Source organism: Periplaneta americana, chromosome 8, assembly GCF_040183065.1.
Source record: "Periplaneta americana isolate PAMFEO1 chromosome 8, P.americana_PAMFEO1_priV1, whole genome shotgun sequence".
NCBI lineage: Eukaryota > Metazoa > Arthropoda > Insecta > Blattodea > Blattidae > Periplaneta > Periplaneta americana.
The window spans coordinates 50,227,823-50,253,649 of NC_091124.1; the positions used below are offsets into that span (position 1 = coordinate 50,227,823).

The 25,827-nt window shown below is 35.2% G+C and overlaps 1 protein-coding gene across 2 annotated transcripts in view; it reads right to left on the reverse strand.

Annotated features, from left to right (window-relative positions):
- Positions 1-16,030, reverse strand: part of cn (Kynurenine 3-monooxygenase cn) — a 33,309-nt gene extending 17,279 nt beyond the window's left edge. For both annotated transcript variants that reach the window (XM_069832858.1, XM_069832857.1), the window contains exons 1-6: positions 15,915-16,030; positions 13,657-13,726; positions 12,899-13,092; positions 12,514-12,562; positions 6,455-6,542; positions 4,063-4,234 (exon numbers count right to left, since the gene is read on the reverse strand). In XM_069832858.1, coding sequence (XP_069688959.1) covers positions 4,063-4,234; positions 6,455-6,542; positions 12,514-12,562; positions 12,899-13,092; positions 13,657-13,726; positions 15,915-15,974 — 633 coding nt within the window. In that variant the 5' untranslated portion in view covers positions 15,975-16,030. The remainder of the gene's footprint in view (positions 1-4,062; positions 4,235-6,454; positions 6,543-12,513; positions 12,563-12,898; positions 13,093-13,656; positions 13,727-15,914) is intronic.
- Positions 16,031-25,827: the final 9,797 nt, after the last annotated feature.

Sequence of the window (25,827 nt, forward strand, 5' to 3'; positions counted from 1 at the left end):
TTAAATTCTTCGTAAACATCTATTAACAAATGTTTGCAGTTTATTTTGTATGATTTTACTTGTTTTCCATGTCTCACAGCCATATAACAAGACTGATTTCACATTACTGTTAAAGATTTTAACTTTTGTAGATCTAGATATAATATAAGATTTCCATATTGGATACAACTGGACAAATATTTGCATTTTTTATTCGGTTCTTTACATCCTCAAAGACTCCACCATCCTTGTCAATTATACTACCCAAATATTTAAATTCTTGAACAGTATCAATGTTATTATTTATTATAACTTTATCTGTCTTTTTACTATTTAATCTCATTTCTTTAGTTTTCTTTACGTTTATTTTCACATGAGCCTCTTTTATTACTTCTAATAAAATATTAGTATAGTAAAGTATTAAAGTATTAAATTTATTCTGCATATCACCAAAGGCCCGACAAATTAGTCATTTGAAAATATATGTCTCTCTCGATGTACTGTCATAAGGAAAGTAGAAGAAATGGGGGGGGGGGCGATATTGAAAACCAACTACAAAATAAATTGAAAATATTTTCATCTTGTTTGACTCCTCTTTCTTTCCTTATCAATATATGAATCTAACATCAAGAAACTTATAAATATGAAAAAGTGGCGTCTACGTTACAGCGTGTGTTAGGAAGATCAATTTATTTTATAAACAGATTTAACTTACACAATTTGAAACAGTTCTTTACGAGAGAAAAAACAGTTCATTTTCGTTAGATAGGTTTACCTTGTTATCTAACTGGCACACCATCTGTTTGAGTTTGAAAGATTAAAAGTATTATTTGTTGTCTTGAAGTTATTTATATTTATGTTCCTTAAAAGAAAAATTGTGCATGTTAACCCTATTGCCAAATGTCCGCAACTGATAGCTACGTAGTCTCGTTCAAGTAGTAAGCTGTTGCTTTGCTACGTATGAGAGGGATTGAGGGCACCAGATACCTCCCCTACCCTCTGCTTGTGAGCATGCCTGCTCTATGACTAGATAAATTTCTTCGGTTGAATTCTGAAACACTCTGTATATACATGGTGCTCTGTAAAAAGGACTTAAGTCATTATTTGCAAATTTTCAGTAGAACAAAAGCAAAATTTGAAATGTGGACCAGTATCATTACGATGCATAGCGAGGGGCTGAAACTCCGACGCTCTCAGTGGTCGGCAGCACTCGCTTAAATAGGTAAAGAGTATGAGGAGCCGTCCCGTGTGCCCCGTCGTGCAGCAGGAAGAGGTAGAGAGCATACCCGCTAGCAGCTACGAAATGCTCTATAGTGCAGTGTGTTCTCCGCGGGTAAGTGACGCTAGCCCCAGGGTGCTCTGTGGTGATGACCGCTACTCTACCGCCCTTTATACCATCTAAGCCACCGGCGTGACTCAGTCCGTTAAGGCGCTTGCCTGCCGGTCTGAAGTTGCGCTCGGGCGCAGGTTCGATCCCCACTACGTGGTTGGGTTTTTCCGAGGTTTTCCCCAACCGTAAGGTGAATGACAGGTAATCTATGGTGAATCCTCGGCCTCATCTCGCCAAGTACCATCTCACTATCACCAATCTCGTCGACGCTAAATAACCTAGTAGTTGATACAGCGTCGTTAAATAACCAACTAAAAAAAGAAACTATACCATCTGAACAAGTACATTATTCTATATTCACTTGGAGTAATAACTCAGAATCACCAAACTCGCCCTTTTTATTGCGCACCGTTGGCCAATGACCAGCTGACTACAGTTTCTCTGTAAAATGTCCATGACTGTCGAGCTAGATGGAGACGCTCAACGAACTATACATGCGGATGTGTTCTCAATGCTAAGCGAAACTCGCTAAAATATCCGAGAGATGGCCACACCAGTCAAAGGATGCCAAAGTCATCTCTCTGGTGTTCTTATCGGTTGTTTAAAGGCACTGTATCAACTACTAGGTCACTTGGCATCGATTGAATTGATGTTAGCAAGATGTATTTGGTAAAATGAGATGAAGGATTCGTCATGGGAATACGTGGCATTCGTCTTACAGTCGGAGAAATCCTCGGAAAAAATTAATCGAGTTATCTGCCCAAGTAGGAAGCGAGTCTACTAGCCACTGCCATACAATTTATGTCCGATATCCTATATCAAAAAAAGTAGCCAAAGAACATTATATGCAAGAATGGAACGAAAGATGGGTCAATAGTGATAAGGGAATTCTTACAAAAGAGCTAAATTTTCCAACTGTCTATGATCGTAATAAATGTAAAGTAATAACGCCAAATTTCGTACTGACACAGTTTTTGACTGGGCATGGAAAATTCGGGGAATACTTAAATAGATTCCATATTAAAGACGATGCAACTTGCATTTATGGGGAGGAATCTCAAGATGTCAAACATGTATTATATGATTGTCCAGTCTTTTGCCGTGAAAGATACGAGCTTGAGTTGTTACTGAACACTTTAAATTATACATTTACCAAACCGTTAACCAATATACTTACCAACTCTAAATCATATAATTATTTCATGTCCTTCGTGAATAGAATATTCGTGAAACTGTAAAATGTTAAATTATTCCTGAAAAAAAATCGTATTATTTCTAATCAACTATAATGAAACTGTAAGTCTTCAATTTCACATACTATAATATTGCACTATTGGTTTTAATTTTTATTTTAATTAGGCATTTGCTTTCTAATTTTGAGCCATTTCTTGTAATACCTCCTTATTGCCAATTGTTGTTACTAAATAATGTATTTAATTCGTAAATTTTAAGCCATCTCTTAGTATAGCTATTTATTGCTTCTAAATAATATGTTTAATATATATTTGACCATTACAGGTTGCCATTGACAAAGATTACCATGATACAATAAATATAGAGAAATGCCTTGAGGCTTTATGAAACATATTTTTGTTGTTACAGTGAAAAATAACAAATTTAAATAGATTGAAACACAAAATAATATACGAAGTAATGTCAAAATATGTGAATTAAAGGCATGGTCCATGTATATAATGCCTGAAAATAGCTATTGATCCTTTGCGTGTTTGTTTTTAAAATAATGTGTTTAATCTGTAACTACAGTCAGTGTAATGTTATTAGTATCTATTTGTTGTTACCTATTGCTTTAAAAAGAATGTGTAATTTTAAGTCAATTTTTCTACTATTCCTTCACTGTTTACATTTGTTTTTAAATCTTTTGTATTGCCTCTACTATTATATATTGCCCTTCAAGAATTTCGTTAGTTATAAGTCATTACTTGTGCTATTATTTCAATTATTGTACCTGTTCCTGAATCAAGTACGTAACTTGTAACCGTAAATCATTGCTTGTAATATCCTTTTATTACTCTTAACTGTTCCATTGTTCATGAATTAAGTATAAATTTGAAAGTGAAAGTCAAACTTTGTTATATTAATGTACTAATGATTATCTTTTTAGGTCGTGTATTTACTCTGAAAGGGTTAGACATTCTTGTATATCTTTGAATTGATTATTCCTCAAACATCTCATTAATCTTTAACAGGATCCATTCTTTCATTAAGGTGCATTCTTGTACATAATTCATGTGAATTGTAACCTTGACCACAATTTTGTATTATAATTTTATTATTGTTTATTGCTTATAAAATATGTATTTTGATGCAAACTATAACCCTAATATACCTCAGGGTGAAATAAGGTTTATTAAATTGGATAAAAAAAGCGAGTCTACTAATAAATCAGCAGGAAAAAGCGTCTACTGCCTCAGCTGTGCCTGTGGCTCCATTGGTGTTTAAGAAAGCCTGTGATATCTGGTGACAATTAGAAATCTGCCTCTATCTCCTAGGAGTTGTATGCATAAAGTACATAAGAACATTCATCTGTCCCCTTCGTACATTCACATAAAAATAATTAAGGTAAAGTTAAGTTTTTGTAGATTAACGAAAAAAAAAAAGCCTTTGAATATCGCGAATTGAAGCATTTTGATTGTCCGTGAATGACAGTACATCGCCGTCCGGACGATATCTAGCAATGACGGAACACCGCGTAAAAACACGCAGTATAAAAGTCTATTAATCTAAAAACATACGTCGCCATCGCTTGTAGGAGGCATACAGAGCTCCAGGTAGCCGTGCTCTATGTAGGTCTGGCTGTAGTCGAACATGGGTTGCTTCATCAGGTGATGTCGCACCGTGGAAAAGGCACCGTCGGCCCCCACTATCAGATCAGCTGTCTGCAGCGCGTTCTCGTTGGTGCCCGTCCTGTGAAACCAAATTGACGCCAACCACTACAGGCTACATACAGTTTTAGATACAACATAATTTTAAATCAATCTATCTATTAATCAAATAGTACGATTTTATTATCGTGTAAGCGAACTTTTTTTTACTACGGAATAAGTCAGTACCAAAGATAAGTTATAACAAATTGACAAACTTTGAAATAGTTGACGTCGTAAAAAATGTTGTCGAATATCCTTTTGAGAAGATTAACTCCATTTGTAGATGAAATTATTGGGGATCATCAGTGTGTTTTTAGGCGTAATAGATCGACTATTGATCAGATTTTTTGTATTCGACAGATATTGGAGAAAAAATGGCAGTATAAGGGCACAGTACATCAGTTATTCATGGATTTCAAAAAGGCGTATGACTCGGTTAAGAGAGAAGTTTTATATAATATTCTTATTGAATTTGGTATTCCCAAGAAACTAGTTCGATTAATTAAAATGTGTCTTAGTGAAACTTACAGCAGAGTCCGTGTAGGCCAGTTTCTATCTGATGCTTTTCCAATTCACTGCGAGCTAAAGCAGGAAGATGCACTATCACCTCTACTTTTTAACTTCGTTCTAGAATATGCCATTAGGAAAGTTCAGAATAACACAGAGGGTTTGGAATTGAACGGGTTACAACAGCTTCTTGTCTATGCGGATGACGTGAATATGTTAGGAGAAAATCCACAAACGATTAGAGCAAACGCGGAAATTCTACTTGAAGCTAGTAAAGAGATAGGGTTGGAAGTAAATCCCGAAAAGACTAAGTATATGATTATGTCTCGTGACCAGAATATTGTACGAAATGGAACTATAAAAATTGGAGATTTATCCTTCGAAGAGGTGGAAAAATTCAAATATCTTGGAGCAACAGTAACAAATATAAATGACACTCGGGAGGAAATTAAACGCAGAATAAATATGGGAAATTCCTGTTATTATTCGGTTGAGCTTTTATCATCCAATCTGCTGTCAAAAAATCTGAAAGTTAGGATTTATAAAAAGTTACGGTATATTACCGGTTGTTCTTTATGGTTGTGAAACTTGGACTCTCACTTTGAGAGAGGAACATAGGTTAAGGGTGTTTGAGAATAAGGTTCTTAGGAAAATATAGAGTGTTAGTTGGGAGGCCGAGGGAAAAAGATTTTTGGGGAGGCCGAGACGTAGATGGGAAGATAATATTAAAATGGATCTGAGGGAGGTGGGATATGATGGTAGAGACTGGATTGATCTTGCTCAGGATAGGGACCAATGGCGAGCTTATGTGAGGGCGGCAATGAACCTCCGGGTTTCTTAAAAGTCAGTAAGTTCTCAATCGGTGACACCATTATTGTGGCGATTTAAAAAAGTGTCGGTGAAAATTATGTAAGCATTTTAAACATAAATTATTCTCATAATTGAAAATATCAGCGGTTTCCAGCTAAACCCGGTGTTGTTTTGCAATTAGTAGAGTGGTATGAAAAATTGAATTCTATGTACAGGTATATTTATGTACGATTGGCAACACTGACTGTTATCTTCATCTATTCATGGAAGTAATACCTAAAGAAGCAAACCACACTTACAGCAACAAATTATCTATCATTATCGATTATTAGGGTCAGATATCTTTGAACGTCAGTGTACATACTAGCCTAGTGATCATATTCTCTACTTCTGTTCGTTATACTAATACTAAAATTGTTAGTATCAATTAAATACACCGTGTCCCGCTTAGAGGGATCAAGAAATAAGTGCTAATTTAAAGTATAAATTCCCTTTGATTGTCGCCTCGATGAAGAAGAATGGTCCAATGACGGAATGTTCTCTGAATGGCGCCAGGCTTGTTTCCACGATAAACGTTAGTGAACATGCAACTTTTTTAAAAAATTGGTGCATAAACTTGGACAGTTTCTGCATCTTGTCAGATGTAAATCAAAACAATATCTTCAATTGATTTTAAATGGTGAGCATTTATTTCTCGATCCATCTAAGCGGGACAAGGTGTACGAGTATACAGTACGTGTGACTAGCCTATAATCCGTGGCGTCACAGCCCTTGAAGGGCCCAGACCGACCAGCCGGCTACTGGCCTCACGTTCACATGCCGAAGCAGAAGTGGACGATCATCCAACCAGAATGGAGGTATCGCGTGATTAGCACGATGATGTGTAACTAATACCTATATAAACAGTTCATATATATTTGTTAAGAATTAAGTTTTCACTTACATTTGGAAAGTCATGCGTCCTTCCTTAAGGTTTGCATTAATCAGTTTGTGATTGAAGTGCAAGCTCACGTTTGGAAACTTCTCGGTGGCTGTGATGAACAGAGCAGTCTTGAATTAGATATTAGTAACATAAAGGCAAACATTGCACAAATTTATTTTGTTTTCAGCGTATTATTGATATGTCTGAAAATAGTTTTTTTTTTTTTTGTAGTTTCTTAGTATACAATTTAAATAGGCGATAGTTTCATGCACATTCCCACTTTTACGTAGGCTGATCACAAAAAATAAGCTATATAGTTATACAGGGACATCATTTTATTTTTACTTCAATTTTTATTGTACCTGAGTTTTTGAATGTACTTCACTCCCACCCCTTCTACTAATGAAGTTCCAACTTCCTTCCATTAAGAATCAAGGCTGCATATAGTAAACAACACTGAGTGAGTATAGTACGTTCCAGAAATATGTTCGCGTTTTCCAGTGACGAAAGAGCTTTCAATATTGAACCATATTTTCGCACAGATACTGTTCGTTTGCCTACGTCGCATCCCGATTTCCCCCTCCTGCTTCTGCACGCCCCTCTGTAAAAGCTGGGCTGTCTTAGCTCTTTTCTGAAAACATTAATTTCTGTTAGGAATTGGACGTTTATGTAATATACAACTGTTTAAAAAAACTTAAATAAAAGGGCCTCGTTAAGTAATTAACTGTTACGTGATTTCCCCCCCTTTCTACGATCCTGCGGCATAACCACTTGGACGGACAGTAGATAGCATGTCTGAGTAATTTTATCTGTGCGGGTCTAGCAGAAGTGAAGATTGAATTTACAGTACGTAAGGTACTCTTTTATAGAGTAGGCCTAGGTGCAGAATTATTTCAATATGAGTTACTAGTACGAAGGACGAAACTGGCAATTGGAATTAGATGCAATAGTCTATAGTGCGATAATATGCACAAAAGAACTGAAGCCTGTATCGAAATGAACGGCCACCATTTTCAAAAATGTGTTTAAATATCCATATTATGATTATTTTTCAATTGAACTTCATTCTCTATATTGTACACTAATGTGCTGTAGACAGTATAATATACACTAAATAATGAATACGTTCGCATGGATAACTCAGTTCGTGAGTAAAAACACTTACACTTAATACAGTACTGCATTTTGATCAAACAGAAACCTAATGAAAATTATCGAACTCAAAATTGCGATATTTCCTAGTTTACGTAAATGGACGAACTACTTCTCTTCCCTCCTATACAGTGGCGGCTCGTGATAAAATATTATGTGTGTTCACAATTTTGTGGTTCCAAAATCGAAGAGAATTTGAAATCGTACGTTTAGTCTAATATAAAATGTCATGATTCCAATGTTTCACTATCGAAAAAAAACCGTATATAAATTCAAAACAACATATAATAATAATAATAATAATAATAATAATAATAATAATAATAATAATGATAATGATAATGATAATAATATTGAAACTCAGTCTTTTTATTTCCAATTTTTCTTGGTAAGCCAGTTTACCCAATTCTTTACTCTTCAAAATTACTTGAACAGAGTTCATTGTTTACGTTTGTTAAAAATGAATACATACCACAGTCTCGTTATTTACAAACGCGTGTGTTCAGTAATATATTTTGATTCACAACACACTGATACACTATAGCCTATACCAGTACTGTAATCCCATTCGCATAGATTACTATAAATACATGCCAATAAATATTATTCTTAAATATTATACACTGCCATACAGATACTTAAATTCATACCACCACCACAGTCAGCCAGCACGTGTTTGAAAGCCAAACTATGCTATTATGCCGACACTGAAGTGTAGTAATTCACAAACTACACTCTCGTAGCAGCACTGTACACACATCCACGTAAGTGAACGTTCCTACAGTCAGATGCTGACATCTTCAGGCTATTAAATTTCCTCCTCGAGATACAGCACGTGAACGATAGGCATCGATGGACCTGACATCTGTAGGATAGATACTCATCATGTTCACTTTACGCTTTGTGCTCTTGATTAGTCATAAGCGGCCAGCTAAAGACAATTTTCTCCCGCGCATGCGTGAAATTCCTGTAACCATCTCGAAAAGAGCAAGGCTTGTACGTGAACGGATGTTGCCAAGTTTACATAATAAATTTATGCAAGATGCGGGAAATTTAAAATACTCGATTCTGATATTATATATCCCCACTACGTCAATACGGTATCAAATAATAAAAGTAGTCGTGCATTAATGGAAACAAGGTGTTCACGTGCTCTTGTGCTCTTATTGACGCACCGCCACTGCTCCTATACCTAGTAAAGTGATGTGTTTGTTTTTTACGCCAGTATCATCGAACTCCAGTCGTGGAAGGGGGTAGCGAACGGTGTTTCCGGTTCTCTAAAGGTATAGACAGGTTAATATTAAAAATGTTAGTAAAAATAAAATGATGTCCCTGTACAAATTCACAGTTTTAGTATTCACTTCACGTCGTAAGGATGAAGTATTTCTTGACGGGATTTGATACTAAATAAATGATTACGATTTCATCAATACTAAAAACTGATCATTGGCCGAATATATAGGGTGATTCAGTAAATATATTACAAACTTTTAGGCATGATAGAGGAAGCAATTATGAATAGCTTTCATATAGGATCCTGTCCGGAAACGTTCCGTTTGGTCGTTACAAGCCTAGATATGTCAGACCAGTGTTTCTCAAACTTTTCTGAAGTGGGGACCACTTTTTTTTAAGTCAGAACAGTTCCGCGGACCACCTTACTCTTGTTCCCTTGGAAAGCCAATTTATCATTTATGTAGCATATTTTTAATTTTTTTTTCATTTCATTTATTATATTCCATAGATCTTACATGAGCAATAAAGCTTTAGGATGTGGAACAAGTCAAAAATTTTACAATATTACAATTACAATTTTTACAAATTTGTACAATTTTTACAATATTTTACAATTTTTATAGTTTTACAATTTTATAATGTTCTACAAATTTTGAATAATATTTTGGCGAGCTGTAGTGAGATGATGTGAGGCCAATATACTTACATTTTAATGTAGAATTAATTAATTAAAATTAATTTAATTCAATTAATTTCATATTAGTATTAACTAATTAAGTTAATGTTAATAGAAGGAAATTTCTTATATCGTCATTTGCAAAAACAGAAATAAAAAAAATTAATGGAGAAACATGCACGATTTTCAACAAGTAAAGATGCAATTTTGCATGTTCTATTATTGATGTACGACGTACAGTACGTGACCGTTTGAATGTGCAGACTGGGTGTCAGAAAAACTATTAAGAAAGTCATAAATACATGAAAAGTTTCGGTACTTTGGTCCCGTTATGAATTCGGGTGGTTCCTAGCTGGGTAACAGGCACAGCACCAGATCTACACGAAAAATATGGCGAGAAGCACCACGTTCATATTGCTTTAAATCGCTTTTTTGTTGCTGAGAGTAGAGGGAAGGTGAGAGACGGGTACGGTAAATAAATTTCATAAAATGTCAGTACTGGGAGAAAAAGTGAAAGGCGATTGCCATGTGTCATTTACAAACTCTGAGATTTTCAGCTATAGTGTGATATGCAATTCGATTGAATTTTATTTTTTCTTCTGTCTTTTTTGAAGGACCACAAGGGCAGACCTCGAGGACCACAGGTTGTCCGCGGACCATAGTTTGAAAAACGCTGTGTTAGACAATTTAACCAGCTAGAATCGAACTCAAGGCCATCCTTTTGAAGTTTGGTTGCAGACGACTTGTTCCTGCAAACGTTGCTGATTTCTCATAAACATGGTATCAACTAGTTCGTATCGTAAGTGATATTTTGACTGATTAAACCTCGCAACATGCTGATATGCATTTCGGCATTTCTTTCAAGGAAAAGTAAAAAGGAAATGGAAGGAAAGTTGTAAGGTTTAATCAATAAAAATATAATTTACGATGCACCTAGCTTATACTAAGTTTATGAGAAATCACCAGCGTTGCAGGAACAGGTCGTCTGCAATCAAACATTAAAAGGATGGCCTCGAGTTAGATTCTACTGGGTGAACGGTATAGAGCAGAACAAGTTTCACGGCTCTTAGCCGGCCGGCTATGCGCGCGGAAGTGGGGGGGGGGCTCAAGGCCGAGCGAGTTCTGCTCTACACTTTTCACCCAGTAGCTGGTTACAGTAACTTACCTAGGCTTATAACTACGAACGGGACGTTTCCAGATAGGTTTCTATATGAAAGTTGTTCATCATTGTCTCCTCTGTCATTCCTAAAAGTTTGTAACATAGTGACTGAAGCAACCAGTATTTAAATTAAATAATTACTTAGACAAGAGATAACGCTCGTTTCCAAAATTAGTTTTCCAATTTCGCAGAAAAATTGCAATTCAGATAATGTAATTTTCAAATATTTAAAACCCCTTCAGGATAACAAGCGAAATAAGATTTGCTCTATATTGGTCTTTGAGATTGTTTAGACTTCTATAAAGTGTATGTATTTTTTATTAATCTTTTGAATAAAAAATTTTATACTTAATAAATTTTGCAAAATATCAAATGAAATATAGAAGTTGTACAAATATTTGAGTTTTTGTATCGTGTCAGATGTAAAACACCCAAAGTTTTGGAGCTATGTGCTTGGCTCCATCATAAGGGAAGACAAGGTATTTGAAATTTGCTAAATCTCTTGAGAGAGAGAGAGAAAAAAACTCATCCGGCCTTAATTAAGGATGACCACGAGGATCCGGAAATGAATAGCAAACAAATACAATTAATTAAATATGAATATTGTTATAAAAAATAAAGTATAATAATTAAGCACCATTGATTATCAATTGTAAAATAAAATCTTAGAAGATGACTAAATTATACTGATAAAAAAAAGATTTTATTTAAAATTAGCATATCCTTAATTAAGGCCTTCTGAGTGGTATAAATGAAATTGTATAATCTGCAGGGAATCTTTGAGAATTTGCGAGATGATTTTTTGAATTTCAAAAGATGATATTGATAATTGTTTTAAAAAATGATATGTAAATTTTGGTAAAGAACTCCGAGCACCAAAAAATAAACCTGTCACTGACCAATTACTTGGCACTAAGGTAGGGAATACAAGGTTCATAAATGGCCCTCTTTTCCTGATCAACCTGATGAGCTTGGTTTATATCTCTCTCCATGCGTATAGTTGGATCTATGATAATAGCCTTTTGTTGTTGCCTGTTTATTGCTATTATATCCGCTCTTCTGTGAAAGTCGTCTTCAGAATTACAGTGGACTAAACCACGTTGAACGCAGGAGAAATAATCAATCGTAGGAAATAAAAGAAGTAATACAGGGATGAAAAATAATTATATGTTGAGGGAATAATTATATAGGCCTATTAACAAAGAGGAAGAGCATTGGAAAAAACTTCTCAACAGGTTTTCAGCAATTCATATTCGAAAACCATGGAATATCAACCTTTCGGACAAAGAGAAAGAAGCAGCCCAAGAAAATATGGTAATAGAGAATAGAAATTATAGAGAATGGATACTGAGCGAATTTTCTTGTTACATTTTTTGTACGCATGCGTGCCTTTAGCGTGTAATTCCATTTTCAAACACTCGAAGTCTGAGTAATCGAACGGTGGAATAGCAGTCTCTATTTGCTCGCAAGTCTATTAAAATGTATTTCTGCATTCGATTGCTGGAGTGATATCAGCGCTAACACTATAGGGAAAAAGGCAGAACCTCACGCTGATGCCGGTACAGCTGGTTTTTTTAAGGTCACTGAAATAAGTCACTGCTACATTACAGGCACCGATGAGCAGTGTCCATTTCCTATACGCTGGCATCAATATAAAAAAAGCTGAAAATCTAATTAGTGTCGAGAAAATGGCAGGAGAAAATTGCTACTGAACCTTGGATTGGGCATGTCAATGTAAAATCCACACAAATTTGACCATTGTGATAGTATGAAATATCTTTGTTTCCAACAAGTACTTCTATCAATGTATAATTTACGAGCGAAAGATAGGCGTAAGGAACAGTTAGGTTCTTTTATTACCTGACAGAAGAACTTCATTCAGGTATCGACGACTTACGGAGTAGATACACTGGAAAGAAAATTAATTCCATTTAACATGAGATATTGAAACATTAAAACAAGACTATAACTAACTTGTTACACTTAAACCTTTGTTACTCTTAAACCTCTAAGATTTGCCATGCTCAAATACACTATCTACCAAAAAGTAATTGGGTACTGTTTTTGCCCCTTTAGAACCTCATGGTACCATCTCTTGTTGCTATAACAGCAGCCACCATTTCAGGCATGCTCTCCACTAGTTTGGGTAGGATATCCACTGGAATGTGGCACTCAGTTGGACAATTCGCTAGTCTGATTTTTTTTCTACCCTTAACAATAAAATAAAACGAGTACGAAAATATACCTGATTACTTCTGGGATCATATGGTATTGGTTTTCGTGTGCCATCCAGGTTATGTATCATACGTCCCTTCATGGGGATTCCGTGATGGTTCACCAACTCATCTTGCAGACCGACTTGCTTGAGAGCCCGTATTCCACGCTCAGACAGCGCGAGGTTTATAGATCTTCCTCGGACGTATTCCGATTTTCGAATATCTGAAACAGATAACGAAGCATAAAAAATATTCACGTATGTAGAAATAAAGATGTAGTGTTGATCTTCTCACATACAGTAATAAAAGTCATAAAGCAATACATGATGGTTTTTTTACTATGTTATTTTACGACGCTTTATCAACATCTTAGGTTATTTAGCGTCTGAATGAGATGAAGGTGATAATGCCGGTGAAATGAGTATGGGGTCCAGCACCGAAAGTTACCCAGCATTTGCTCATATTGGGTTGAGGGAAACCCCCAGAAAAAACCTCAACCAGGTAACTTGCACCGACCGGGAATCGAACCCGGGCCACCTGCTTTCGCGGCCAGACGTGCTAGCCGTTACTCCAAAGGTGTGGACTACATAATGTGAGAATGCGCATAGTTTCATATGGATGTAATGCAGATGTTCTTTCTAAGGAAATTAATGAAGAGCAAACGTATCTACGTTATTAACCAAAGCAGTAATTTCTTACAAATAATTAGAATAAAACGGTCTTTCTTATACATGCCTATTACCTATTACCACTCACAGACTTAAAGATATAACTGCAAAGCACTTACCATCTCTGTATTCGTAGAGATGTACATTGTGACCTCTTTTTCCAAAATAACAAGCACTCAATGATCCCACCTGTAAAAAATATGTATTAATACATTAGTTAAGAAAAATGAATCTGTGACAATGGCCATAGGTATTAATTGCGGCATAGTGGTTATTCAGAAGAACCACAGTTTTCTTTCTTTCTAAATTTTATGGCACAGGTATTCCACCAAGGAACCACCTCTTGAGTATACACAGAGGTTCTATCTGTGTTTTGAAATTGTGTGCAGAGTTAAAATGTTGAAAAAAATTGATCGAAGCTGTTATGATCCATGATATTAAAAATATAAAAAATTAATTTGTCCTTCAAAGGGTTAACAAGGTTGTGCATAATCTCTCAAATTTTTGGCATCCCATCACAAATTGTATATAAATGATCAATTATTTATTGTCGTATCAAATTAGAACGCGATTTCTCTCTTAAATATGCCTACTTCATTCTATTGCAAGAAAAATTGAAGCGGTGAGATCAATAACCATTCAATTTTAATTTCTTACGTAATTATTATTTTTTTCACGTAATATTTCTGGTTGTTTTAGAGCTCAAGACAATGTAGTATGCCAATTTTTAAAGTCGTAACACTTGTAGAAATATCCAAAATTTAATTTCAAATTTTCAAAAAATAAATGGCCAGAAGTGGACTTCAATGGCTATTGATGTCACCGCTTCATTTATTATAATTCATGCACCTGAACGTCAATGAAGTTTTGTCTGAATTGCACAAAATACACAACTTCTTTTCATTTTTCACATGCAGCCGATATAAATTAGTAGGGCCTACGAACATTTTCAAAATTTCGTCACAAATTTTGTTTGGAATTCCAACCAGAAAGCAAACTTATCATCATCATCATCATCATCATCATCATCATCATCATCATCATCATCATCATTATTTTTAACTTAAACCACGTCCTCTCTTCATACTCAGAACAAATCCTACTGATCTTCGTGGCCTTCTCTCATCATTGATTTGCAATTCATCGTACAATGTGTAAATAATATTCGGATGATAATAACAACACAATATGGTTTAGACAGTTACTATATGCACGAAAACTATCTGATAAATTCTTAACAGTAAATGGGGTGAGGCAAGGAGACTCTTTATCTACAATTCTGTTTAATATCGGCCTTGAAAAAGTCATTAGGAACATTGATATAAATTTTAATGGTACCATATTTAATAGGACCAGACAGTGCATGGCCTATGCGGATGATATTGTGGTCATGAGTAGATCTCTTGGAGTGCTAAATGAAATAATAAACCAAATTCAAACAGAAGCAGAGCACATGGGGTTAAAAATTAATAAAGAGAAAACTAAATATATGAGAAACATAAGACCAAGTGGCGTTTGTAATAAAGATATTATAATAAATGGACAGAAATATGAGGAAGTAGATTCTTTTAAATATCTAGGAGTTCTAATTACCCAAGAAAACACTGCAGATGCGGATATGAGGCAAAAAATTGCTGGGGGAAATAGATGCCTGAGAGCCCTTAACAAAACTTTGAGAGCAAGATGCATAAGTAAAAAAGCAAAACTCACATTATATAAAACAGTCGTAAGACCAATTGTGCTTTATGGCAGTGAAACTTGGACTCTGTCGAAGAAAATGGAACAGCAACTGATGACATGGGAAAGGAAAATTTTAAGGAAAATCTATGGTCCTAAATATGAGAATGGGCACTGGAGGATTAAATATAATACAGAACTGAAAACTCAATATAAATCTCCAGATATTGTTGCTGAAATCAAAGCCCGTAGGTTGGAATGGTTAGGACATGTAATCAGGATGAATGATCAGAGAATACCAAAAAAGATTCTAAATACAAAACCAGAAGGCAGGCGCAATATTGGCAGACAGAAACTAAGATGGTTGGATGGAGTGGAGGAAGATTTAAGGACTCTAGGCGTGAGAAGATGGAGGCAGAAGGTTCTGGTTGGACAGGAATGGACCAAGATCCTAAGGGAGGCCAAGGCTAGACTACAAGGGCCGTAGTGCCAAAGAAGAAGAAGAAGAAGAAGATAATAACAACACAATATGTTTAAGACAGTTACTATATGCACGAAAGCTCTAACTTATGTTCTTAACACCCAAGATAATTTTATTGTTTTGGGCGTTTGAGGACATTTCCAGAAATACTTCCGAGAAACTTAATTTAAATATTATTTCAAGCTTTTTCACCGAAATGTTACATGTACTTGCACTCACCAAGCCTCCCCCGATAATCGCAACTTTAAACCGCTTTCCCTCGCTCGCTGTTCTATCCATTGCGCTGACTCCTCTCTCGCCAACTGATCAGACCTCGTCGTCGAGAAACCTTAAAGTTCTCTGCGTGCGGAAACCGAGGCTTTGTGGTGGGGGGAACTCGTTGATTACATAATGTTAACTGATATCTTTGTACCAAAGTTCGAGACGTGTTTCCACATCATTTCTACTTAAACCTATACGGTCTTAATACCCCTTTTGCATACCCACATTCCTTCCAAAGATGCCCATTTTACTACCACTGGACTGTAGCAATTTGATTTCTGAAGATTTGTTTTCCTCCCTTTTATTTTTTCAAAACTAACAAAACCTCGTGAAGCCAATTTTTTGTATATGTGTGTGTGTGTGTGTGTGTCTATATGTATGTATGTATGTATGTATGTATGTATGTATGTATGTATGTATGTATGTATGTATGTATGTATGCATGTATATTATTTTAGTAGATTATTTTACGACGCTTTATCAACATCTTAGGTTATTTAGCGTCTGAATGAGATGAAGGTGATAATGCCGGTGAAATGAGTCCGGGGTCCAACACCGAAAGTTATCCAGCATTTGCTCATATTGGGTTGAGGGAAAACCCCGGAAAAAACCTCAACTAGGTAACTTGCCCCGACCGGGAATCGAACCCGAGCCACCTAGTTTCGCGGCTAGACGCGCTAACCGTTACTACACAGGTGTGTATGTATGTATGTATGTATGTATATATGTATGTATGTATGTATGTATGTATGTATGTATGTATGTATGTATGTATGTATGTATGTATGTATGTATGTGTCCACAATTGGATGGGTGGATCTCTCTCTCCCATTTATTTCTACAGGGACATCATTTTATTTTTACTTCAATTTTTATTGTACTTAAGTTTTTGGATGTACCTCCACCCCCTCTACCAGTAAACTTACTATAGTCCTCTACACAGAACCAAGGCCGTGTATATAGTCCAAGTCTCCTTACGGTCTAGTAAACAGTACTGAGTTAGTGAGTATAGTACGTTCCAGAAATATGTTCGCGTTTTACAGTGACGAAAGAGCTTTCAATTGAATCGTATTTTCGCACAGGTAGTGTCGTCCGTTTACCTAAGTCGCATCCCGGTTTCCACCAACCGCTTCTGCTCGCCCCCTCTAAAGGCTAGTGGCTGGGCTGTCTTAGCTCTTCTCTGAAAACATTAATTTCTGTTAGGAATTGGACGTCTACAAGCTGTTTAAAATAACTTAAATAAAAGGGCCTCGTTAAGTAATTATCACGTGCTTTCCCCCTCTTTCTACGACCCTGCGACAAAACTACTCGGATGGACAGTAGAATAATTTTATTTTTTCGGATCAGGCAGAAGTAAAGATTGAATTTACATTACGTAAGGTACTCTTTTATGGAGTAGGTACAGAATTATTTCAACATGAGTTACTAGTACGAAAGACGAAACTGCTAATTGGAATTAGGTACAGTAGTCTATAGTGCAATAATATGCACAAAAGAACTGAAGCCTGTATCAAAATGAATGGCAACCATTTTCAAAAATATGTTTACATACCCATATTATGATTATTTTTCAATTTAACTTCATTCTCTAAATTGTACGCTAATGTGCTGTAGGCAGTATAATATACACTGCATAATGAATACGTCCGAATGAATAGCTCAGTTCGTGAGTAAAAACAATTATTGTTAATACAGTAGGCCTACTATATTTTGATTAAACAAAAAACCTAATGAAAATTGTCAAACTCAAAATCGCGATATTTTCTAGTTTACGTAAATGAACTACTTTTCTTCCCTCCTATACCTAGTAAAGTAATTTGTTTGTATTTTACTCCAATATCATCGAACTCCAGTCGTAGAAGGGGGTAGCAAACGGTGTTTCCGGTTCTCAACCGTTAATCCAAAGGTATAGCCAGGTTAATATTAGAAATGTTAGTAAAAATAAAATGATGTGCCTGTATAAACTTCGTTCAACTTCATGACACAAACACTCAGTCCGTCAACCAATATTCGATTTTCGAACATTTTTCTGGCAATTTTGGTGAACAAAGCGAACAAAATTTGTTATTTTTTTAGTAGCTTTCTTTCTTTCTCGGTTTCTTATTTCGCCAACATCGGCAGCACCATCTTCACCGTCACCACAATCATAATCATAATCATAATCATAATCATAATCATAATCATAATCATAATCATAATCATAATCAACTTCACGGAAAAACGTGCATAGAACTAAGTTACTTGATTTGTAATGATTTAAGATTGAAGTCTCATCATTTTTGTTTCATACTATGTCGCATGTGGTTTAATTTACGTTGATCAAATCAGTCCAGAAAACAGAACTTTACGGCACTATTTTGCTTTGTCGGACTCTAAATTTCCAAAGCCTTCAAATTTCATTTCCAATAATATTAGTACAATTTGAATTGTTTCCGGAACAACGCTCACAGCCTACTTGATAATTAACAAAATTAATGTTTTCCATCCAACCACAGTTTCAGTAATTTGTTTTCAATATTCTTTTATGTCTAACCTCTTCAAAATGCATCATATTATTTCTTTTAATAATACATAATTAATGAATGCGACACAGTACGAAAAATTTCACGTAACAAGTACGAAATTTTATGGTAAAGTTTTACTTTCTCTAGTAGTTCCTTAAATAAATATTGTGGTGACACCAGCGTATAGGAAATTATAACTATGGACACTTCGCTTCGGTACCCTTGATGTAGCATGACTAATTTCAATAACCTTCAAACCAGCTTGAGCGTGAAATTCTGCTTTCTCCCTAGACTTGGCGCTGACATCACACCAGCTAGCAGTCGACACAGCGGAAATATAACACATTTATTAATACATCTAGATACATTATGTACTCAAATATCAATTTTATATATATATATATATATATATATATATATATATACAGAGTGTCTCATTTATCTTTTGCACCTATTATAACTTTTTTGTTTGGATAGGTATTGGAATTTTTGTTTTTGAGAGTTATGTTAGAATGAGGAGCTAACATGAGTGTGGAGATTTGGTGCAAGTAACTACATTATGGTACAAGATACACGTGACGTCATCAATTTTTCAAATAGCACTACATACTTTAATCATGTTAGATTGATTACATACATTAAGACGAGTTCAAAAGTTTATCACAATGACACTTTCCCAATCAATAACAACAACAAAATGCAAAATGAATGCCATCAGAATATGCTGTTTGTTGTGGTGCCCCATTCATCTTACCTAACTTACACAAAACGAAAGACGACTGACGTCCGTACACGTTGTGTGTTGTGTGTTTGCTGTCTTAACATGTAAACAAGTCACAACTATCGACGCCACAATCCAAGTATAGTGGCCGGCAAGTTCTCCGGATCTGTCGGCGTTCGACTTCTTCGTGTGGGGAACTGTAAAGGACAGTGTATACTAGAACATTCTGACAACACCAGACGACATGTAGCAACGCATTCGACAGGCTTGTGTGTCCATTCAGCCAGCAACATGCCGGGCAGTCATACGGTCTTTCAGGGAACCTTCGAATGTGCATTAATGTGAATGGTCAGCATTTGGAACATCTTCTGTGACTCTCAAAGCATAATATTATCACATTGGAAGTACGTTTTTGTTTCGTTTTGTTGTTGTTATTGATTAGGAAGGTGACATTGTGATATATTTTTGAATTCGTCTTAATGTGTGTAATCAATTTAACATGATTAAAGTATATAGTGCTATTTGAAAAATTGATGACGTCACGTGTATCTTGTATCATAATGTAGTTACATGCACCAAATCTCCACACTCATGTTAGCCTCTGGTTCTAACATAACGCTCAAAAACAAAAATTCCAATACCTATCCAAACGAAAAAGTTATAATAGGTGCACAAGATAAATGGGACATTGTGTGTATATATATATATATATATATATATATATATATATATATATATATATATATATGACTCCGTCATTATCTGTAATTTCTAGACTCTAGAGTTCCTTAATAATGAGAATTGAGACGTTGACTCTTGTAACAATTAAAATATGTAATGATCAGGGAAAGGATTTATATGTAAATACATATTTACTTATAAAGCTAATATAATTTATATTTTGCATTATCTTTATGTTTCACAATGTGTAGGGTTGAAAAATCCTACTTTTATTTTCCATATTTTTCCATATTTTAGAGTTTAGTACATATTTTCGTTAATTTCCATATATTTTCCATATTTCATATAAAACAGTCCATATTATATTAGGTTTAACAATAAAACAAAACAAAATTCCATTAACTTTTAAAAATACATTTCAACAATAGAGATTTAAACACATGTTCAGTAATCCCTTTAACATCAGAGTTATTTGAAAATTAGCAGTCCTATCAACAATGGGAAAGTAAGTTACAAAACTGTATTAATTTAATTTAAAATTTTTAACAGACTTCAGTTGTGCAGCTCAACAGTTAAATGCCAGTCAGAGTACACATAGGTTCAGTTTTGTAAATCATACTATAAAGACGGTAAATATGCCAAAAGTACGTCATTCAGTCAATTTAAAATCAAAACTAACAAGTTACATTTCAGAATTTAAAGAAGATGGTTTATCAACTGACAATAAAATATTATTTTGTAATTTGTGTCAGTGTGCAGTATCATCTACACAAAAGTTCCTGGTGCAACAACACATTACAACTAGTAAACATCAGGCCAACAAACAACTAAATTCCAAGCAGAGACAATTGTTTTTAACACAACCAACAACATCGAATGTAAGATCTGAGTTTAACATCGACCTGTGCCGTTCTCTCATCTCTGCTGATATTCCTCTCTACAAACTAAAGAATAAGGTCTTCAGGGAATTCCTTGAAAAATATACTCAACATACAATCCCGGATGAGTCAACACTTAGGAAGACGTATGCTCCATCCATCTACGATGAGACAATACAGAAGATAAGAGATGAAATTAAAGATAGTTCAATTTGGGTTTCCATTGATGAGACTCCCGACAAAGAAGGTAGACTTGTTGGTAATGTAGTTATCGGTTTGTTAAGTGAACAATATTCTGAACGAATTCTTTTACATTGTGATGTTCTAGAAAAGTGCAATAACAAAACTATAGTTAAACTGTTCAACGAAGCTATGGGTATCCTGTGGCCAAAGGGTATTATGTACGATAATGTGTTATTCTTTATTAGCGATGCTGCCCCTTATATGGTCAAAGCTGGACAAGCATTATCTGTTGTATATCCTAAATTGACTCATTTTACTTGTGTGGCGCATGTATTTCATCGTGTGGCAGAAGTGGTCAGAGACAATTTCCCTAAAGTAGATTTGTTGATTTCATCAGTGAAAAAAGTATTTCTCAAAGCTCCCAGTAGAGTTAACGTGTTGAAAGAAATGTACCCTGAAATTCCATTGCCACCAAAGCCAATTTTAACTAGATGGGGTACATGGCTAGAAGCAGTTGAATATTATGCCGAACATATAGACTCTATTAACAATGTTCTCCTTGCATTGGACTCTGAAGATGCAGTCTCAATTGATACTGCGAAAACAGTTACCTGTGACATAAGTGTGAAGAATGACTTAGCTCACATTCAGCATACATTTTCATGCATCATAAAAACGCTCAAAAGTCTCCAAAATAGGCACCTTTCACTATCTGAAAGTTTTGAAATTATAAATAGTACTGTGGAACAACTGAATCGTGGTAGAGGTAAAGTTGCAGATGCAGTAAGAGCTAAGGTGGACACTGTACTTTCAAAAAACCCTGGATATGAAGAACTACAAAAGGTTGTTGCTGTGATGAGTGGTGAATCAACAGTGAAGATTAACTTGGACTTATCCCCAGCAGACATTGTGAAATTGAATTATGTACCAGTTACTTCTTGTGACGTCGAACGCTCTTTTAGTCAGTATAAATCTATCCTCAGAGACAATAGAAGAAGATTCACTTTTCAGCACTTGAAAGAAATGTTTGTAACCTATTGTTATGGTAACAGACAATAAAAATTGTGTTTTGTTGAAACTACATTGGAAGATAAGGTACGTCCATTATATTTTTTGTTTAGTTTGATTAAAATGTACCAATATTTAACGTACATAGTCATTTTTTTATAATTTTAAGTCCATATTTAATTCCATATTTTGGTAAAAATCCATATTTAATTCCATATTTTGGTAAAAATAACTACATATATATTTACATATTTCATATATTTTTAGTCCATATAAATCCGTTCCCTGGTAATGATATTTTGATAGCGCTGACAATGGAAAAACGTAACTTTTATGAGAAGTAAAACCATATGCCAATATATTGTATACTTACTTACTTGCTTTTAAGGAACCCGGAGGTTCATTGCCGCCCTCACATAAGCCCGCCATCGGTCTCTATCCTGAGCAAGATTAATCTATTCTCCATCATCATATCCCACCTCTCTCAAATCCATTTTAATATTATCTTCCCATCTACGTCTCAACCTCCCTAGAGGTCTTTTTCCCTCTGGCCTCCCAACTAACACTCTATATGCATTTCTGGATTCTCCCATACGTGCTACATGCCCTGCCCATCTCAAACGTCTGGATTTAATGTTCCTAATTATGTCAGGTGAAGAATACAATGCGTGCAGTTCTGCGTTGTATAACTTTCTCCATTCTCCTGTAACTTCATCCCTCTTAGCCCCAAATATTTTCCTAAGCATCTTATTCTCAAACACCCTTAACCTATGTTCCTCTCTCAAAGTGAGAGTCGAAGTTTCACAACCATAAAGAACAACCGGTAATATAACTGTTTTATAAATTCTAACTTTCAGATTTTTTGACAGCAGACTAGATGATAAAAGCTTCTCAACCGAATAATAACAGGCATTTCCCATATTTATTCTGTGTTTGATTTCCTCCCGAGTATCATTTATATTTGTTACTGTTGCTCCCAGGTATTTGAATTATTATTATTATTATTATTATTATTATTATTATTATTATTATTATTATTATTATTATTATTATTATTATTAGAGCTAATCACTGAGAAATAAGGAAAAGCTGGTAACTTGAATTTACTGGAAGGAAAGCTGTTACTGGATTATGCAACAAGATAGGCGATGTTTTTTTATATTCAATAAATTATTATAGAGGAACTCTTGCGTGTGCTCGATTACACTAATCTCTAGCGCTTGAAGGTGGAACTAAACGCCGACGGAGCGCATGAACACAGAAAAACAGAACAGGAAAATTCACTCAGTGTCCATTATATATAATCCCTATTCGCTGGTGACACTGAGGGAGGTTTCTCATTGGAGTAACTCTATACAGCAACTGAACCGAAATTAATTGTAGTTGAAGCTTAATTACGTTGGAGATTCAAGTCTGTTCGCGCCAGAGCAACTTTGAGTCTAGTGACTGCATATTCTTTATCATCTCTAGCTTGTGAGTACTCCATTTTGTACATAAAAACAGTAACTTCAGTTGCAGTCCCAAAATGCCTAACTCATCCAGTTTCTTCCAACTTAGTTGATCAACTAAAATCGCAGTTGAGTTGAGACTGAAGAAGTGGTAAAGTATGCATCTTGTTCGCATTGCTGTACTAACAGCAACTGTAGTTGGGTTGAAATACAGTTGAGTTGCAGTTTAGATTTGTTCCAGTGGGAAACATCCCTGAAACATTCTTCTTTTAGATGTTAATTTGTAAAACTGCCTAGGACAGCATTTCTCAAACTTTTTTGAAGTGGGGACCACTTTTTTAAGTCAGATCAGTTCCGCGGACCCCCTTACTCTTGTTCGCTTGGAAAGCAAATTTATCATTTTTGTAGCATATTTTAATATCAATATACTTATATTTTAAAATAGAATTAATTAATTAAATTTAATTAAATTATATTCATTTTATATTGGTATTAACTAATTAAGCTAATGTTAATAGAAGAAAATTCATTTTTATTTCTTTAATAATTCAAGGCTCTTAGAGTGTACATAATCTTTCACTCATTACCTAAAAAAAAAGTTGGTACTCACATTAATGAGATGAATGAGCCTGCCGATTCTTGCAAAGTTATTTTATATTTGGACGTATGCTGGTAAGCTTAAGACGGAGATCGTCACATACTTTGATTTTATTAGAGTTAGTGAAGAAAACCCTTTCTCACACAGATACGTAGAAGCAAACTGAGTTATAATCTCTAAAGCACCATTGTACAGTTCACTATATTCTCTTTTCACTTGTGATGAGGTCCAGAAATTAACCATACCTTCCGCTTGGAATTTAATTTTAAGTCCGGTCTCATTCGAGAGTTCAATTAACTGTTCTCTTTCACTCAATGAAAGTTTGTTAGTTTCAATATCGCAATGAAAGTGATCACGAACCCATGAAAATTCGTCATGTTTACTTGGAATATAAGTTTCAAATTGTGACCTCAGAGTTGTATTATTGGAGTATGACGTACAATGCATGACCATTTCAATGTGCAGACTGAGTGTCGGCAAAACTATTAAGAAAGTCATAAATACATGAAAAGATTCGGTCCTCTGTTATGAATTTGGATGGTCCCTGGCTGGGTTATATGGGCAGCGTCAGATGTGAAGGGAAAAGATGGCGAGAAACACCGCGTTCTTAGTACTTTAAATCCCTCTTTTTTGTTGAGAGTAGAGTGGGAAGTCAGTAGATTGATAGGATAATAAATTTCATAAGATGTCAGTACTGAGAGAAAAGGTGAAAGGCGATTGCCATGTGTTATTTCCATACTCTGAGATTTTCAGCTATAGAGTGATACGCAATTCGTTTGAATTTTATTTTTTCTTCTACCTTCTTTGAAGGACCAAAAGGGCAGACCTCGAGGACCTCAGGTGGTCCGCGGACCATAGTTTGAGACATGCTGGCCTAGTATGTCTGTGTTCATTTTTTCGTCACATCTGATACATTTTAATTAGCGTATGTTCATATTTTCATTAGGTTGAATATACACATTTGTTTCTAATGACAAAATAGCTAGTGTGAACTGACATTAGCCAGATATCTTGAAAGCTTTACCCTTACTCTTTTCATTCTTTACTTCTGATGCAAAGTCAATGTTCATTTATATTTTTCGTACAAAAATGACTACCCTTATCCCGTAAAATGCTAAACAGTGTCAGTAGTCCTCGGTTGTCTTGGGTTACCGTGCTGACTCTTTGATCCGAGATTTATGGCTTCAAATCTAGCTGAGGGTGATGGATTTTAAAGGCAGAGAAAATCCTCAGCATGGCTTCTTCCGGTTGGAAGTCGTAGACTGACAGCAAAAATAAGAAAAACCTAGTTCTAGAGAGCTTTGGGCAAAATTTGTCAGCAATTTCTCATTCACGGTGAATTTGAAAGCCGAATAACCACTGCAGTTGAAAGCATCTTTATATAAAATATTACTACTTGACCTACTATTCCTACTACTAGTTACAGTGCTGACGTCACCAAAAAATTAAATTAATTGTGAACATGTTAAAATTTCTCAAATTTAAAATCATTGCTTCATTTTTTATACTTAAAATAAGAAAAATGCATTTAAAATAAATGTATCATGCTTCAGAACTGTATCTGACTATAAAATATTAATTTGTTCTCACCTATTGATTGTCAGTGAAAGTTTATACAGTGTTACTTACTTACTTACTTACTGGCTTTTAAGGAACCCGGAGGTTCATTGCCGCCCTCACATAAGCCCGCCATTGGTCCCTATCCTGAGCAAGATTAATCCATTCTCTATCATCATATCCCACCTCCCTCAAATCCATTTTAATATTATCTTCCCATCTACGTCTCGGCCTCCCTAAAGGTCTTTTTCCCTCCGGCCTCCCAACTAACACTCTATATGCATTTCTGGATT